Raw genomic sequence first — 18,895 nt, forward strand, 5'->3', positions numbered from 1 at the left:
TGTTATCTGTGGTGTTACATAGGACTGCAGGTGACATCTACTACATTATCTGTACTCAGAGAGTTATCACTATGTTATCTGTGGTGTTACATAGGACTGCAGGTGACATCTACTACATTATCTGTACTCAGAGAGTTACCACTTTGTTATCTGTGCAGTTACATAGGACTGCAGGTGACATCTACTACATTATCTGTACTCAGAGAGATATCACTGTGTTATCTTTGGTGTTACATAGGACTGCTGGTGACATCTACTCCATTATCTGCACTCAGAGAGATATCACTGTGTTTTCTGTGGTGTTACATAGGACTGCAGGTGACATCTACTACATTATCTGTACTCAGAGAGTTATCACTGTGTTATCTGTGGTGTTACATAGGACTGCAGGTGACATATACTACATTATATGTACTCAGAGAGTTATCACTGTTATCTGTGGTGTTACATAGGACTGCAGGTGACATCTACTACATTATCTGTACTCAGAGAGTTATCACTGTGTTATCTGTGGTGTTACATAGGACTGCAGGTGACATCTACTACATTATCTGTACTCAGAGAGTTATCACTGTGTTAACTGTGGTGTTACATACGACTGCAGGTGACATCTACTACATTATCTGTACTCAGAGAGCTATCACTGTGTTATCTGTGGTGTTACATAGGACTGCAGGTGACATCTACTACATTACCTGTACACAGAGAGTTATCACTGTGTTATCTGTGGTGTTACATAGGACTGCAGGTGACATCTACTACATTATCTGTACTCAGAGAGTTATCACTGTGTTATCTGTGGTGTTACATAGGACTGCAGGTGACATCAACTACATTATCTGTACTCAGAGAGTTATCACTGTGTTATCTGTGGTGTTACATAGGACTGCAGGTGACATCTACTACATTATCTGTACTCAGAGAGTTATCACGGTGTTATCTGTGGTGTTACATAGGACTGCAGGTGACATCTACTACATTATCTGTACTCAGAGAGTTATCACTGTATTAACTGTGGTGTTACATAGGACTGCAGGTGACATCTACTACATTATCTGTACTCAGTGAGTTATCACTGTGTTATCTGTGGTGTTACATAGGACTGCAGGTGACATCTACTACATTATCTGTACTCAGAGAGTTATCACTGTGTTATCTGTGGTGTTACATAGGACTGCAGGTGATATCTACTACATTATCTGTACTCAGAGAGCTATCACTGTGTTATCTGTGGTGTTACATAGGACTGCAGGTGACATCTACTACATTATCTGTACTCAGAGAGTTATCACTGTGTTATCTGTGGTGTTACATAGGACTGCAGGTGACATCTTTACATTATCTGTACTCAGAGAGTTATCACTGTGTTATCTGTGGTGTTACATAGGACTGCAGGTGACATCTACTACATTATCTGTACTCAGAGAGTTACCACTGTGTTATCTGTGGTGTTACATAGGACTGCAGGTGACATCTACTACATTATCTGTACTCAGAGAGTTACCACTGTGTTATCTGTGCAGTTACATAGGACTGCAGGTGACATCTACTACATTATCTGTACTCAGAGAGATGTCACTGTTATCTTTGGTGTTACATAGGACTGCAGGTGACATCTACTACATTATCTGTACTCAGAGAGTTATCACTGTGTTATCTGTGGTATTACATAGGACTGCAGGTGACATCTACTACATTATCTGTACTCAGAGAGTTACCACTGTGTTATCTGTGGTGTTACATAGGACTGCAGGTGACATCTACTACATTATCTGTACTCAGGGAGTTATCACTGTGTTATCTGTGGTGTTACATAGGACTGCAGGTGACATCTACTACATTATCTGTACTCAGAGAGTTACCACTGTGTTATCTGTGGTGTTACATAGGACTGCAGGTGACATCTACTACATTATCTGTACTCAGAGAGTTATCACTGTGTTATCTGTGGTGTTACATAGGACTGCAGGTGACATCTAATACATTATCTGTACTCAGAGAGCTATCACTGTGTTATCTGTGGTGTTACATAGGACTGCAGGTGACATCTACTACATTATCTGTACTCAGAGAGTTATCACTGTGTTATCTGTGCAGTTACATAGGACTGCAGGTGACATCTACTACATTATCTGTACTCAGAGAGATGTCACTGTTATCTTTGGTGTTACATAGGACTGCAGGTGACATCTACTACATTATCTGTACTCAGGGAGTTACCACTGTGTTATCTGTGGTGTTACATAGGACTGCAGGTGACATCTACTACATTATCTGTACTCAGGGAGTTATCACTGTGTTATCTGTGGTATTACATAGGACTGCAGGTGACATCTACTACATTATCTGTACTCAGAGAGTTACCACTGTGTTATCTGTGGTGTTACATAGGACTGCAGGTGACATCTACTACATTATCTGTACTCAGGGAGTTATCATTGTGTTATCTGTGGTGTTACATAGGACTGCAGGTGACATCTACTACATTATCTGTACTCAGAGAAATATCACTGTGTTATCTTTGGTGTTACATAGGACTGCAGGTGACATCTACTACATTATCTGTACTCAGAGAGTTATCACTGTGTTATCTGTGGTGTTACATAGGACTGCAGGTGACATCTACTACATTATCTGTACTCAGAGAGTTATCACTGTATTAACTGTGGTGTTACATAGGACTGCAGGTGACATCTACTACATTATCTGTACTCAGTGAGTTATCACTGTGTTATCTGTGGTGTTACATAGGACTGCATGTGACATCTACTACATTATCTGTACTCAGAGAGTTATCACTGTGTTATCTGTGGTGTTACATAGGACTGCAGGTGACATCTACTACATTATCTGTACTCAGAGAGCTATCACTGTGTTATCTGTGGTGTTACATAGGACTGCAGGTGACATCTACTACATTATCTGTACTCAGAGAGCTATCACTGTGTTATCTGTGGTGTTACATAGGACTGCAGGTGACATGTACTACATTATCTGTACTCAGAGAGTTATCACTGTGTTATCTGTCGTGTTACATAGGACTGAAGGTGACATCTTTACATTATCTGTACTCAGAGAGTTATCACTGTGTTATCTGTGGTGTTACATAGGACTGCAGGTGACATCTACTACATTTTCTGTACTCAGAGAGTTACCACTGTGTTATCTGTGGTGTTACATAGGACTGCAGGTGACATCTACTACATTATCTGTACTCAGAGAGTTATCAATATGTTATCTGTGGTGTTACATAGGACTGCAGGTGACATCTACTACATTATCTGTACTCAGAGAGTTACCACTGTGTTATCTGTGCAGTTACATAGGACTGCAGGTGACATCTACTACATTATCTGTACTCAGAGAGCTATCACTGTGTTATCTGTGGTGTTACATAGGACTGCAGGTGACATGTACTACATTATCTGTACTCAGAGAGTTATCACTGTGTTATCTGTGGTGTTACATAGGACTGAAGGTGACATCTTTACATTATCTGTACTCAGAGAGTTATCACTGTGTTATCTGTGGTGTTACATAGGACTGCAGGTGACATCTACTACATTTTCTGTACTCAGAGAGTTACCACTGTGTTATCTGTGGTGTTACATAGGACTGCAGGTGACATCTACTACATTATCTGTACTCAGAGAGTTATCAATATGTTATCTGTGGTGTTACATAGGACTTCAGGTGACATCTACTACATTATCTGTACTCAGAGAGTTACCACTGTGTTATCTGTGCAGTTACATAGGACTGCAGGTGACATCCACTACATTATCTGTACTCAGAGACATATCACTGTGTTATCTTTGGTGTTACATAGGACTGCTGGTGACATCTACTACATTATCTGCACTCAGAGAGATATCACTGTGTTATCTGTGGTGTTACATAGGACTGCAGGTGACATCTACTACATTATCTGTACTCAGAGAGTTATCACTGTGTTATCTGTGGTGTTACATAGGACTGCAGGTGACATCTACTACATTATATGTACTCAGAGAGTTATCACTGTGTTATCTGTGGTGTTACATAGGACTGCAGGTGACATCTACTACATTATCTGTACTCAGAGAGTTATCACTGTGTTATCTGTGGTGTTACATAGGACTGCAGGTGACATCTACTACATTATCTGTACTCAGAGAGTTATCACTGTGTTATCTGTGGTGTTACATAGGACTGCAGGTGACATCTACCACATTATCTGTACTCAGAGAGTTATCACTGTGTTAACTGTGGTGTTGCATAGGACTGCAGGTGACATCTACTACATTATCTGTACTCAGTGAGTTATCACTGTGTTATCTGTGGTGTTACATAGGACTGCAGGTGACATCTACTACATTATCTGTACTCAGAGAGTTATCACTGTGTTATCTGTGGTGTTACATAGGACTGCAGGTGACATCTACTACATTATCTGTACTCAGAGAGTTATCACTGTGTTATCTGTGGTGTTACATAGGACTGCAGGTGACATCTACTACATTATCTGTACTCAGAGAGTTATCACTGTGTTATCTGTGGTGTTACATAGGACTGTAGGTGACATCTACTACATTATCTGTACTCAGAGAGCTATCACTGTGTTATCTGTGGTGTTACATAGGACTGCAGGTGACATCTACTACATTATCTGTACTCAGAGAGTTATCACTGTGTTATCTGTGGTGTTACATAGGACTTCATGTGACATCTACTACATTATCTGCACTCAGAGAGTTATCACTGTGTTATCTGTGGTGTTACATAGGACTGCAGGTGACATCTACTATGTTATCTGTACTCAGAGAGCTATCACTGTGTTATCTGTGGTGTTACATAGGACTGCATGTGACATCTACTACATTATCTGTACTCAGAGTGTTATCACTGTGTTATATGTGGTGTTACATAGGACTGCAGGTGACATCTACTACATTATCTGTACTCAGAGAGCTATCACTGTGTTATCTGTGGTGTTACATAGGACTGCAGGTGACATCTACTACATTATCTGTACTCAGAGAAATATCACTGTGTTATCTTTGGTGTTACATAGGACTGCAGGTGACATCTACTACATTATCTGTACTCAGAGAGTTATCACTGTGTTATCTGTGGTGTTACATAGGACTGCAGGTGACATCTACATTATCTGTACTCAGTGAGTTATCACTGTGTTATCTGTGGTGTTACATAGGACTGCATGTAACATCTACTACATTATCTGTACTCAGAGAGTTATCACTGTGTTATCTGTGGTGTTACATAGGACTGCAGGTGACATCTACTACATTATCTGTACTCAGAGAGCTATCACTGTGTTATCTGTGGTGTTACATAGGACTGCAGGTGACATCTACTACATTATCTGTACTCAGAGAGCTATCACTGTGTTATCTGTGGTGTTACATAGGACTGCAGGTGACATCTACTACATTATCTGTACTCAGAGAGCTATCACTGTGTTATCTGTGGTGTTACATAGGACTGCAGGTGACATGTACTACATTATCTGTACTCAGAGAGTTATCACTGTGTTATCTGTGGTGTTACATAGGACTGAAGGTGACATCTTTACATTATCTGTACTCAGAGAGTTATCACTGTGTTATCTGTGGTGTTACATAGGACTGCAGGTGACATCTACTACATTTTCTGTACTCAGAGAGTTACCACTGTGTTATCTGTGGTGTTACATAGGACTGCAGGTGACATCTACTACATTATCTGTACTCAGAGAGTTATCAATATGTTATCTGTGATGTTACATAGGACTGCAGGTGACATCTACTACATTATCTGTACTCAGAGAGTTATCACTGTGTTATCTGTGGTGTTACATAGGACTGCAGGTGACATCTACTACATTATCTGTACTCAGAGAGCTATCACTGTGTTATCTGTGGTGTTACATAGGACTGCAGGTGACATGTACTACATTATCTGTACTCAGAGAGTTATCACTGTGTTATCTGTGGTGTTACATAGGACTGAAGGTGACATCTTTACATTATCTGTACTCAGAGAGTTATCACTGTGTTATCTGTGGTGTTACATAGGACTGCAGGTGACATCTACTACATTTTCTGTACTCAGAGAGTTACCACTGTGTTATCTGTGGTGTTACATAGGACTGCAGGTGACATCTACTACATTATCTGTACTCAGAGAGTTATCAATATGTTATCTGTGGTGTTACATAGGACTGCAGGTGACATCTACTACATTATCTGTACTCAGAGACATATCACTGTGTTATCTTTGGTGTTACATAGGACTGCTGGTGACATCTACTACATTATCTGCACTCAGAGAGATATCACTGTGTTATCTGTGGTGTTACATAGGACTGCAGGTGACATCTACTACATTATCTGTACTCAGAGAGTTATCACTGTGTTATCTGTGGTGTTACATAGGACTGCAGGTGACATCTACTACATTATATGTACTCAGAGAGTTATCACTGTGTTATCTGTGGTGTTACATAGGACTGCAGGTGACATCTACTACATTATCTGTACTCAGAGAGTTATCACTGTGTTATCTGTGGTGTTACATAGGACTGCAGGTGACATCTACTACATTATCTGTACTCAGAGAGTTATCACTGTGTTATCTGTGGTGTTACATAGGACTGCAGGTGACATCTACTACATTATCTGTACTCAGAGAGTTATCACTGTGTTATCTGTGGTGTTACATAGGACTGCAGGTGACATCTACCACATTATCTGTACTCAGAGAGTTATCACTGTGTTAACTGTGGTGTTGCATAGGACTGCAGGTGACATCTACTACATTATCTGTACTCAGTGAGTTATCACTGTGTTATCTGTGGTGTTACATAGGACTGCAGGTGACATCTACTACATTATCTGTACTCAGAGAGTTATCACTGTGTTATCTGTGGTGTTACATAGGACTGCAGGTGACATCTACTACATTATCTGTACTCAGAGAGTTATCACTGTGTTATCTGTGGTGTTACATAGGACTGCAGGTGACATCTACTACATTATCTGTACTCAGAGAGTTATCACTGTGTTATCTGTGGTGTTACATAGGACTGTAGGTGACATCTACTACATTATCTGTACTCAGAGAGCTATCACTGTGTTATCTGTGGTGTTACATAGGACTGCAGGTGACATCTACTACATTATCTGTACTCAGAGAGTTATCAATATGTTATCTGTGGTGTTACATAGGACTGCAGGTGACATCTACTACATTATCTGTACTCAGAGACATATCACTGTGTTATCTTTGGTGTTACATAGGACTGCTGGTGACATCTACTACATTATCTGCACTCAGAGAGATATCACTGTGTTATCTGTGGTGTTACATAGGACTGCAGGTGACATCTACTACATTATCTGTACTCAGAGAGTTATCACTGTGTTATCTGTGGTGTTACATAGGACTGCAGGTGACATCTACTACATTATATGTACTCAGAGAGTTATCACTGTGTTATCTGTGGTGTTACATAGGACTGCAGGTGACATCTACTACATTATCTGTACTCAGAAAGTTATCACTGTGTTATCTGTGGTGTTACATAGGACTGCAGGTGACATCTACTACATTATCTGTACTCAGAGAGTTATCAATATGTTATCTGTGATGTTACATAGGACTGCAGGTGACATCTACTACATTATCTGTACTCAGAGAGTTATCACTGTGTTATCTGTGGTGTTACATAGGACTGCAGGTGACATCTACTACATTATCTGTACTCAGAAAGTTATCACTGTGTTATCTGTGGTGTTACATAGGACTGCAGGTGACATCTACTACATTATCTGTACTCAGAGAGTTATCAATATGTTATCTGTGATGTTACATAGGACTGCAGGTGACATCTACTACATTATCTGTACTCAGAGAGTTATCACTGTGTTATCTGTGGTGTTACATAGGACTGCAGGTGACATCTACTACATTATCTGTACTCAGAGAGCTATCACTGTGTTATCTGTGGTGTTACATAGGACTGCAGGTGACATGTACTACATTATCTGTACTCAGAGAGTTATCACTGTGTTATCTGTGGTGTTACATAGGACTGAAGGTGACATCTTTACATTATCTGTACTCAGAGAGTTATCACTGTGTTATCTGTGGTGTTACATAGGACTGCAGGTGACATCTACTACATTTTCTGTACTCAGAGAGTTACCACTGTGTTATCTGTGGTGTTACATAGGACTGCAGGTGACATCTACTACATTATCTGTACTCAGAGAGTTATCAATATGTTATCTGTGGTGTTACATAGGACTGCAGGTGACATCTACTACATTATCTGTACTCAGAGACATATCACTGTGTTATCTTTGGTGTTACATAGGACTGCTGGTGACATCTACTACATTATCTGCACTCAGAGAGATATCACTGTGTTATCTGTGGTGTTACATAGGACTGCAGGTGACATCTACTACATTATCTGTACTCAGAGAGTTATCACTGTGTTATCTGTGGTGTTACATAGGACTGCAGGTGACATCTACTACATTATATGTACTCAGAGAGTTATCACTGTGTTATCTGTGGTGTTACATAGGACTGCAGGTGACATCTACTACATTATCTGTACTCAGAGAGTTATCACTGTGTTATCTGTGGTGTTACATAGGACTGCAGGTGACATCTACTACATTATCTGTACTCAGAGAGTTATCACTGTGTTATCTGTGGTGTTACATAGGACTGCAGGTGACATCTACTACATTATCTGTACTCAGAGAGTTATCACTGTGTTATCTGTGGTGTTACATAGGACTGCAGGTGACATCTACCACATTATCTGTACTCAGAGAGTTATCACTGTGTTAACTGTGGTGTTGCATAGGACTGCAGGTGACATCTACTACATTATCTGTACTCAGTGAGTTATCACTGTGTTATCTGTGGTGTTACATAGGACTGCAGGTGACATCTACTACATTATCTGTACTCAGAGAGTTATCACTGTGTTATCTGTGGTGTTACATAGGACTGCAGGTGACATCTACTACATTATCTGTACTCAGAGAGTTATCACTGTGTTATCTGTGGTGTTACATAGGACTGCAGGTGACATCTACTACATTATCTGTACTCAGAGAGTTATCACTGTGTTATCTGTGGTGTTACATAGGACTGTAGGTGACATCTACTACATTATCTGTACTCAGAGAGCTATCACTGTGTTATCTGTGGTGTTACATAGGACTGCAGGTGACATCTACTACATTATCTGTACTCAGAGAGTTATCAATATGTTATCTGTGGTGTTACATAGGACTGCAGGTGACATCTACTACATTATCTGTACTCAGAGACATATCACTGTGTTATCTTTGGTGTTACATAGGACTGCTGGTGACATCTACTACATTATCTGCACTCAGAGAGATATCACTGTGTTATCTGTGGTGTTACATAGGACTGCAGGTGACATCTACTACATTATCTGTACTCAGAGAGTTATCACTGTGTTATCTGTGGTGTTACATAGGACTGCAGGTGACATCTACTACATTATATGTACTCAGAGAGTTATCACTGTGTTATCTGTGGTGTTACATAGGACTGCAGGTGACATCTACTACATTATCTGTACTCAGAAAGTTATCACTGTGTTATCTGTGGTGTTACATAGGACTGCAGGTGACATCTACTACATTATCTGTACTCAGAGAGTTATCACTGTGTTATCTGTGGTGTTACATAGGACTGCAGGTGACATCTACTACATTATCTGTACTCAGAGAGTTATCACTGTGTTATCTGTGGTGTTACATAGGACTGCAGGTGACATCTACCACATTATCTGTACTCAGAGAGTTATCACTGTGTTAACTGTGGTGTTGCATAGGACTGCAGGTGACATCTACTACATTATCTGTACTCAGTGAGTTATCACTGTGTTATCTGTGGTGTTACATAGGACTGCAGGTGACATCTACTACATTATCTGTACTCAGAGAGTTATCACTGTGTTATCTGTGGTGTTACATAGGACTGCAGGTGACATCTACTACATTATCTGTACTCAGAGAGTTATCACTGTGTTATCTGTGGTGTTACATAGGACTGCAGGTGACATCTACTACATTATCTGTACTCAGAGAGTTATCACTGTGTTATCTGTGGTGTTACATAGGACTGTAGGTGACATCTACTACATTATCTGTACTCAGAGAGCTATCACTGTGTTATCTGTGGTGTTACATAGGACTGCAGGTGACATCTACTACATTATCTGTACTCAGAGAGTTATCACTGTGTTATCTGTGGTGTTACATAGGACTTCATGTGACATCTACTACATTATCTGCACTCAGAGAGTTATCACTGTGTTATCTGTGGTGTTACATAGGACTGCAGGTGACATCTACTATGTTATCTGTACTCAGAGAGCTATCACTGTGTTATCTGTGGTGTTACATAGGACTGCATGTGACATCTACTACATTATCTGTACTCAGAGAGTTATCACTGTGTTATCTGTGGTGTTACATAGGACTTCATGTGACATCTACTACATTATCTGCACTCAGAGAGTTATCACTGTGTTATCTGTGGTGTTACATAGGACTGCAGGTGACATCTACTATGTTATCTGTACTCAGAGAGCTATCACTGTGTTATCTGTGGTGTTACATATGACTGCAGGTGACATCTACTACATTATCTGTACTCAGAGAGTTATCACTGTGTTATCTGTGGTGTTACATAGGACTGCAGGTGACATCTACTACATTATCTGTACTCAGAGAGCTATCACTGTGTTATCTGTGGTGTTACATAGGACTGCAGGTGACATCTACTACATTATCTGTACTCAGAGAGCTATCACTGTGTTATCTGTGGTGTTACATAGGACTGCAGGTGACATCTACTACATTATCTGTACTCAGAGAGTTATCACTGTATTAACTGTGGTGTTACATAGGACTGCAGGTGACATCTACTACATTATCTGTACTCAGTGAGTTATCACTGTGTTATCTGTGGTGTTACATAGGACTGCATGTAACATCTACTACATTATCTGTACTCAGAGAGTTATCACTGTGTTATCTGTGGTGTTACATAGGACTGCAGGTGACATCTACTACATTATCTGTACTCAGAGAGCTATCACTGTGTTATCTGTGGTGTTACATAGGACTGCAGGTGACATCTACTACATTATCTGTACTCAGAGAGTTATCACTGTGTTATCTGTGGTGTTACATAGGACTGCAGGTGACATCTACTACATTATCTGTACTCAGAGAGTTATCACTGTGTTATCTGTGGTGTTACATAGGACTGCAGGTGACATCTACTACATTATCTGTACTCAGAGAGTTATCACTGTGTTATCTGCGGTGTTACATAGGACTGCAGGTGACATCTACTACATTATCTGTACTCAGAGAGTTATCACTGTGTTATTTGTGGTGTTACATAGGACTTCATGTGACATCTACTACATTATCTGCACTCAGAGAGTTATCACTGTGTTATCTGTGGTGTTACATAGGACTGCAGGTGACATCTACTACGTTATCTGTACTCAGAGAGCTATCACTGTGTTATCTGTGGTGTTACATAGGACTGCATGTGACATCTACTACATTATCTGTACTCAGAGTGTTATCACTGTGTTATATGTGGTGTTACATAGGACTGCAGGTGACATCAACTACATTATCTGTACTCAGAGAGCTATCACTGTGTTATCTGTGGTGTTACATAGGACTGCAGGTGACATCTACTACATTATCTGTACTCAGAGAGCTATCACTGTGTTATCTGTGGTGTTACATAGGACTGCAGGTGACATCTACTACATTATCTGTACTCAGAGAGCTATCACTGTGTTATCTGTGGTGTTACATAGGACTGCAGGTGACATCTACTACATTATCTGTACTCGGAGAGTTATCACTGTGTTATCTGTGATGTTACATAGGACTGTAGGTGACATCTACTACATTATCTGTACTCAGAGAGTTATCACTGTTATCTGTGGTGTTACATAGGACTGCAGGTGACATCTACTACATTATCTGTACTCGGAGAGTTATCACTGTGTTATCTGTGGTGTTACATAGGACTGCAGGTGACATCTACTACATTATCTGTGCTGTTACATAGGACTGCTCCAGGGTCCAGGTGGGATTGAACATATCATAGTTTCGCCCCGGTGACATTACTCTCTTGCTCCCTCAGGTGCTGCGATATACGACAATGCTGCTATAACGATATTATTTTCTGTTTCACTGGATATCAGAAATACACTTACACTTACAGTAACGGGACCATCACTTGTGGTAAGTGCTCCGTTCTCTTTGGGGTCAGGACACAAGGTGACATTATAAGATACGAATGTAACAAACCCTCAGCTGTGATTACAATTTTTTTAGATGGAGATAGAAGTTTTGAGTCCTTGATAGAATTAAAGAAATGTTCTAGTTCATTCACTAAATTCAGAGACATTAAACTTGTATAGGAGTTTTAGGTATAACGGCCCTAATTCATCAAAACTGATGTTTTCATTTCCAGTTATGATCCCGGGTGCGCTGGAGTAAGACGCTCCGTAGAAGCATAGAGGTCATAGTGAATCTGGTGCATCGTTCAGCTGCCGGGCACCAGGGACAGAACTGTGCTGTAGTCACGGATCAGAGTTTATTTCTATATTACATTATGCCATTTTCCTGCTATACATTATAACTAGCTATTGAAGCCGTTCTACGCCCGGGTGGCGAGCATTTTTATTGGTATATGGTCTCCCATGCTGGTATGTGCTGCCCCCCTCCTGGTATTTGTGCTGCCCCCATCCTGTCCCCACGATCCTATCCTGGTATGCGTGGCACCCCTCATCCCCAATCCCGGTATGCGTGGCAACCCTCATCCCCAATCCCGATATGCGTGGCACCCCTCATCCCCAATCCCGGTATGTGTGGCACCCCTCACCCCCAATCCCAGTATGCGTGGCACCCCTCACCCCCAATCCCAGTATGCGTGGCACCCCTCACCCCCAATCCCAGTATGCGTGGCACCCCTCATCCCCAATCCCAGTATGCGTGGCACCCCTCACCCCCAATCCCAGTATGCGTGGCTCCCCTCATCCCCAATCCTGGTATGCGTGGCACCCCTCATCCCCAATCCTGGTATGCATGGCTCCCCTCATCCCCAATCCCGGTATGTGTGGCACCCCTCATCCTCAATCCCAGTATGCGTAGCACCCCTCACCCCCAATCCCAGTATGCGTGGCTCCCCTCATCCCCAATCCTGGTATGTCTGGCACCCCTCATCCCCAATCCCGGTATGCATGGCACCCCTCATCCCCAATCCCGGTATGCATGGCACCCCTCATCCCCAATCCGGTATGAGTAGCACCCCTCATCCCCATTCCCGGTATGCGTGGCTCCCCTCATCCCCATTCCCGGTATGCGTGGCTCCCTTCATCCCCATTCCCGGTATGCGTGGCTCCCCTCATCTCCCAATCCTGGTATGCGTGGCTCCCCTCACCCCCAATCCCAGTATGCGTGGCTCCCCTCATCCCCAATCCTGATATGTCTGGCACCCCTCATCCCCAATCCCGGTATGCATGGCACCCCTCATCCCCAATCCCGGTATGCATGGCACCCCTCATCCCCAATCCGGTATGAGTAGCACCCCTCATCCCCATTCCCGGTATGCGTGGCTCCCCTCATCCCCATTCCCGGTATGCGTGGCTCCCTTCATCCCCATTCCCGGTATGCGTGGCTCCCCTCATCTCCCAATCCTGGTATGCGTGGCTCCCCTCATCCTCAATCCCGATATGTGTGGCACCACTCATCCCCAATCCTGGTATGCCTGGCACCCCTCATCCCCAATCCTGGTATGCGTGGCACTCCTCATCCCCAATCCCGGTATGCGTGGCACTCCTCATCCCCAATCCTGGTATGCGTGGCTCCCCTCACACCCCAATCCTGGTATGTGTGGTACCTCTCACCCCCCAATCCTGGTATGTGTGATACCCCTCATCCCCCCAATCCGGGTATACGTGGTACCCCTCACCCACCAATCCTGGTATGCGTGGTACCCCTCATCCTTCCTATCCTGGTATGTGTGGTACCCCTCACTACCCCAATTCCGGTATGTGTGGTACCCCTCACCCCACAATCCTGGTATATGCATGGTCCCCTCAACCCATAATCCTGGTATGTGTGGCCCCCTCATCCCTTTCACACTGTACACACATACAAAAAAAAATAAACAGTTATACTCACCTTTCTTCTCTGTGTTCCAGCGCTGCAGCGTCCTGTTCTGCCGGAGGCCGGGGGAGGAATGTGATGCCGTAGCACCGCGCTGTCCGCGCCATTTTGTTGAAGACACACTGTAAATGTGTCTTCAGTAAAATGGGACCGGATAGTGCTATGCGCATGCGCCGATCCAATGCCTCACTCCGCCCCCGGTCTCCGGCCAGAAGAGAGGCGCCGTGGCAAAGCTCCACCTGGTCAAGTAAGTATGTAAGTATGGCGCCGGAGATCGTGGTATGTGTTCAGTGTCTACGCATACTGTGATCTCCGGCGCCATACACTCCTCTTACCTGTAACGGCTGGATGCCTGCTTCTCTGTGGAGCCAGACTGCGCGTCACGCATGCGCAGTCTATCAAGGCTTCAGACTGAGGGACGCATCCGCCGTTATATTATAGATGAATTTGTCAGGTCGTGCTCGACCACACCCTCCACTAAGCTCCACCCACTTATCAAAAGTTATTAAAACTGGCAAAAAAGTGGCAGAAGTTACAAAATATCAGTTTTACGCCACATTCATAGTGCAAACGGTTTGACTAATCGGTTGAAAGCCTATTAGAAAGATATAGAAGTATTGGATTCAGAATCGGCAGCCATTAAACTTTATTAAGTCAATGAGAAGTCGCTTTATCACGGCTGAGGTATTTTATGAAACTTCTTTCATTCTTTTCACATAAACTGGAAATTTGTTGTCAGCTCCATTCACTATTAAATCAGATTACAGATCCTTTGTCTCATGTCTCAGCCACGGATCGTCCATAATGATAAATGTTTCTGTTACTCCCGCAGATTGGAATAGGTACATAGGAGTATGTGCCTCACGAATGTGTGAGTGCGACCGGAAAGCCGCGATATGTCTAATGGACCCCGAGAATTCAGAAGAGAACAAAAAATATGAAGAAAAGTGTTATGATAAAATTAAACGCTGCACGGATCTACCAGAGTTGATTAAGTTGTTGTTCGGAATAAATTAATATTTATTGTATCAGTTCTCATAAGAACTTTACACTGTATTCCACCAATTAATTGTTATTAAAAACCGAGGACACAACTAACAAGGCTGCAGTGATATCATCGAGATGGGGGGATATTCAACATCTATGTTCTGCTGGTGGCGTCACTGTGAACATACATTACATTACTGATCCTGAGTTACATCCTGTATTATACCCCAGAGCTGCACTCACTATTCTGCTGGTGCAGTCACTGTGTACATACATTACATTACTGATCCTGAGTTACATCCTGTATTATACCCCAGAGCTGCACTCACTATTCTGCTGGTGCAGTCACTGTGTACATACATTACATTACTGATCCTGAGTTACATCCTGCATTATACTCCAGAGCTGCACTCACTATTCTGCTGGTGCAGTCACTGTGTACATACATTACATTACTGATCCTGAGTTACATCCTGCATTATACTCCAGAGCTGCACTCAATATTCTGCTGGTGCAGTCACTGTGTACATACATTACATTACTGATCCTGAGTTACATCCTGTATTATACTCCAGAGCTGCACTCACTATTCTGCTGGTGCAGTCACTGTGTACATACATTACATTACTGATCCTGAGTTACATCCTGTATTATACTCCAGAGCTGCACTCACTATTCTGCTGGTGCAGTCACTGTGTACATACATTACATTACTGATCCTGAGATACATCCTGTATTATACTCCAGAGCTGCACTCACTATTCTGCTGGTGCAGTCACAATGTACATACATTACACTACTGATCCTGAATTACATCCTGTATTATACTCCAGAGCTGCATTCACTATTCTGCTGGTGCAGTCACTGTGTACATACATTACATTACTGATCCTGAGTTACAACCTGTATTATACTCCAGAGCTGCACTCACTATTCTGCTGGTGCAGTCACTGTATAAATACATTACATTACTGATTCTGAGTTACACCCTGTATTATACTCCAGAGCTGCACTCACTATTCTGCTGGTGCAGTCACTGTGTACATACATTACATTACTGATCCTGAGTTACATCCTGTATTATACTCCAGAGCTGCACTCACTATTCTGCTGGTGGAGTCACTGTGTACATACATTACATTACTGATCCTGAGTTACCTCCTGTATTATACTCCAGAGCTGCACTCACTATTCTGCTGGTGCAGTCACTGTGTACATACATTACATTACTGATCCTGAGTTACATCCTGTATTATACTCCAGAGCTGCACTCACTATTCTGCTGGTGCAGTCACTGTGTACATACATTACATTACTGATTCTGAGTTACATCCTGTATTATACTCCAGCGCTGCACTCACTATTCTGCTGGTGCAGTCACTGTGTACATACATTACATTACTGATCCTGTACTGATCCTGAGTTACATCCTGTATTATACTCCAGAGCTGCACTCACTATTCTGCTGGTGCAGTCACTGTGTACATACATTACATTACTGATCCTGAGTTACATCCTGTATTATACTCCAGAGCTGCACTCACTATTCTGCTGGTGCAGTCACTGTATACATACATTACATTACTGATTCTGAGTTACACCCTGTATTATACTCCAGAGCTGCACTCACTATTCAGCTGGTGCAGTCACTGTGTACATACATTACATTACTGATCCTGTACTGATCCTGAGTTACATCCTGTATTATACTCCAGAGCTGCACTCACTATTCTGCTGGTGCAGTCACTGTGGACATACATTACATTACCGATCCTGAGTTACATTCTGTATTATACTCCAGAGCTGCACTCACTATTCTGCTGGTGCAGTCACTGTGTACATACATTACATTACTGATCCTGAGTTACATCCTGTATTATACTCCAGAGCTGCACTCACTATTCTGCTGGTGCAGTCACAATGTACATACATTACATTACTGATCCTGAATTACATCCTGTATTATACTCCAGAGCTGCACTCACTATTCTGCTGGTGCAGTCACTGTGTACATACATTTTATTACTGATCCTGATTTACATTCTGTATTATACTCCAGAGCTGCACTCACTATTCTGCTGGTGCAGTCACTGTGTACATACATTACATTACTGATCCTGAGTTACAACCTGTATTATACTCCAGAGCTGCACTCACTATTCAGCTGGTGCAGTCACTGTGTACATACATTACATTACTGATCCTGTACTGATCCTGAGTTACATCCTGCATTATACTCCAGAGCTGCACTCACTATTCTGCTGGTGCAGTCACTGTGGACATACATTACATTACCGATCCTGAGTTACATTCTGTATTATACTCCAGAGCTGCACTCACTATTCTGCTGGTGCAGTCACTGTGTACATACATTACATTACTGATCCTGAGTTACATCCTGTATTATACTCCAGAGCTGCACTCACTATTCTGCTGGTGCAGTCACAATGTACATACATTACATTACTGATCCTGAATTACATCCTGTATTATACTCCAGAGCTGCACTCACTATTCTGCTGGTGCAGTCACTGTGTACATACATTATATTACTGATCCTGATTTACATACTGTATTATACTCCAGAGCTGCACTCACTATTCTGCTGGTGCAGTCACTGTGTACATACATTACATTACTGATTCTGAGTTACATCCTGTATTATACTCCAGAGCTGCACTCACTATTCTGCTGGTGCAGTCACTGTGTACATACATTACATTACCGATCCTGAGTTACATTCTGTATTATACTCCAGAGCTGCACTCACTATTCTGCTGGTGCAGTCACTGTGTACATACATTACATTACTGATCCTGAGTTACATCCTGTATTATACTCCAGAGCTGCACTCACTATTCTGCTGGTGCAGTTGACGCGCCCCCTGGGCCGTGGGGCACTCGGATCCGGGCAATAGGGAGACGATGGGGGTAGTAGTGGCTGCCCGGTTCCGTGGCTCAGGGTGGTCAGGCCAATGGTAGTCTGCTATGTTCTGCTGATAATGTCCGACTACGCCACCCGTGGATTTGCGGTTATTAGGAACCGCCGCTGCATGCAGACCGCTGGGGCTGATGAGATGTGCAGCTATGGTAGTGTGACTCCCCACGGGAAGAGTGCGGCCCCAGGGCAGTATAGTGGATGGTGGGAGTGATGGTAGTGAGAGTCCCAGTGATGATAGTGCTGGAGGAGCAAGGAGCAAACAGACAACAGGTTGCAATCCAGGGTCTTTACTTGAACAGGTAAACTGACCCACAAGCAGTCCCAGCTAGGAGGGGACCTGGATGTCTGAGAGCAACGGGGAAATTGGCCCTGGTCAGGGTGAGGGTGTAGGCCTACCGTGCTTTCTGCGCTCCTTCTGGCTATCTCCTCCTGATAGGGTAACAGCCCACGTTTCCGAGCTTTCCGTGTATTCTCGCCTGTATGGCCTGCGACGTGGGTTCCTTTCTGCTCCCAGCCTTGTACGGCTTTACTGGTCCCTTCGGTTGTGGCAGGGCCTCCAGGCTTCTTAGGCCAAGGAATATACAGTCCCTTGCGGACTGGTTCTCTGCTGGGGGATGTGGAATCCTTCCAGCCTCAGACACCAAAGTCTGGTAAAATGAAGTCTTTTCTCTGCCAAGACAGACTCTCTTTGCCTCTTGTCTCTGGCTTGTGGCTCTCCT

The 18,895-nt window shown here is 42.9% G+C and overlaps 1 protein-coding gene across 1 annotated transcript in view; it reads left to right on the forward strand.

Moving 5' to 3' along the window:
• Positions 1-15,350, forward strand: part of LOC141213674 (basic phospholipase A2 PLA-B-like) — a 28,018-nt gene extending 12,668 nt beyond the window's left edge. The window contains exons 3-4 of the mRNA XM_073665274.1: positions 12,220-12,320; positions 15,082-15,350. Of these exons, the coding sequence (XP_073521375.1) occupies positions 12,220-12,320; positions 15,082-15,266 (286 nt within the window). The 3' untranslated portion in view covers positions 15,267-15,350. The remainder of the gene's footprint in view (positions 1-12,219; positions 12,321-15,081) is intronic.
• The last annotated feature ends 3,545 nt before the right edge of the window (positions 15,351-18,895 follow it).

The sequence above is a fragment of the Phyllobates terribilis genome, unplaced genomic scaffold, assembly GCF_046119375.1.
Source record: "Phyllobates terribilis strain yellow unplaced genomic scaffold, ASM4611937v1 Scaffold_207__1_contigs__length_3498100, whole genome shotgun sequence".
In the NCBI taxonomy this organism is placed as follows: Eukaryota; Metazoa; Chordata; class Amphibia; order Anura; family Dendrobatidae; genus Phyllobates; species Phyllobates terribilis.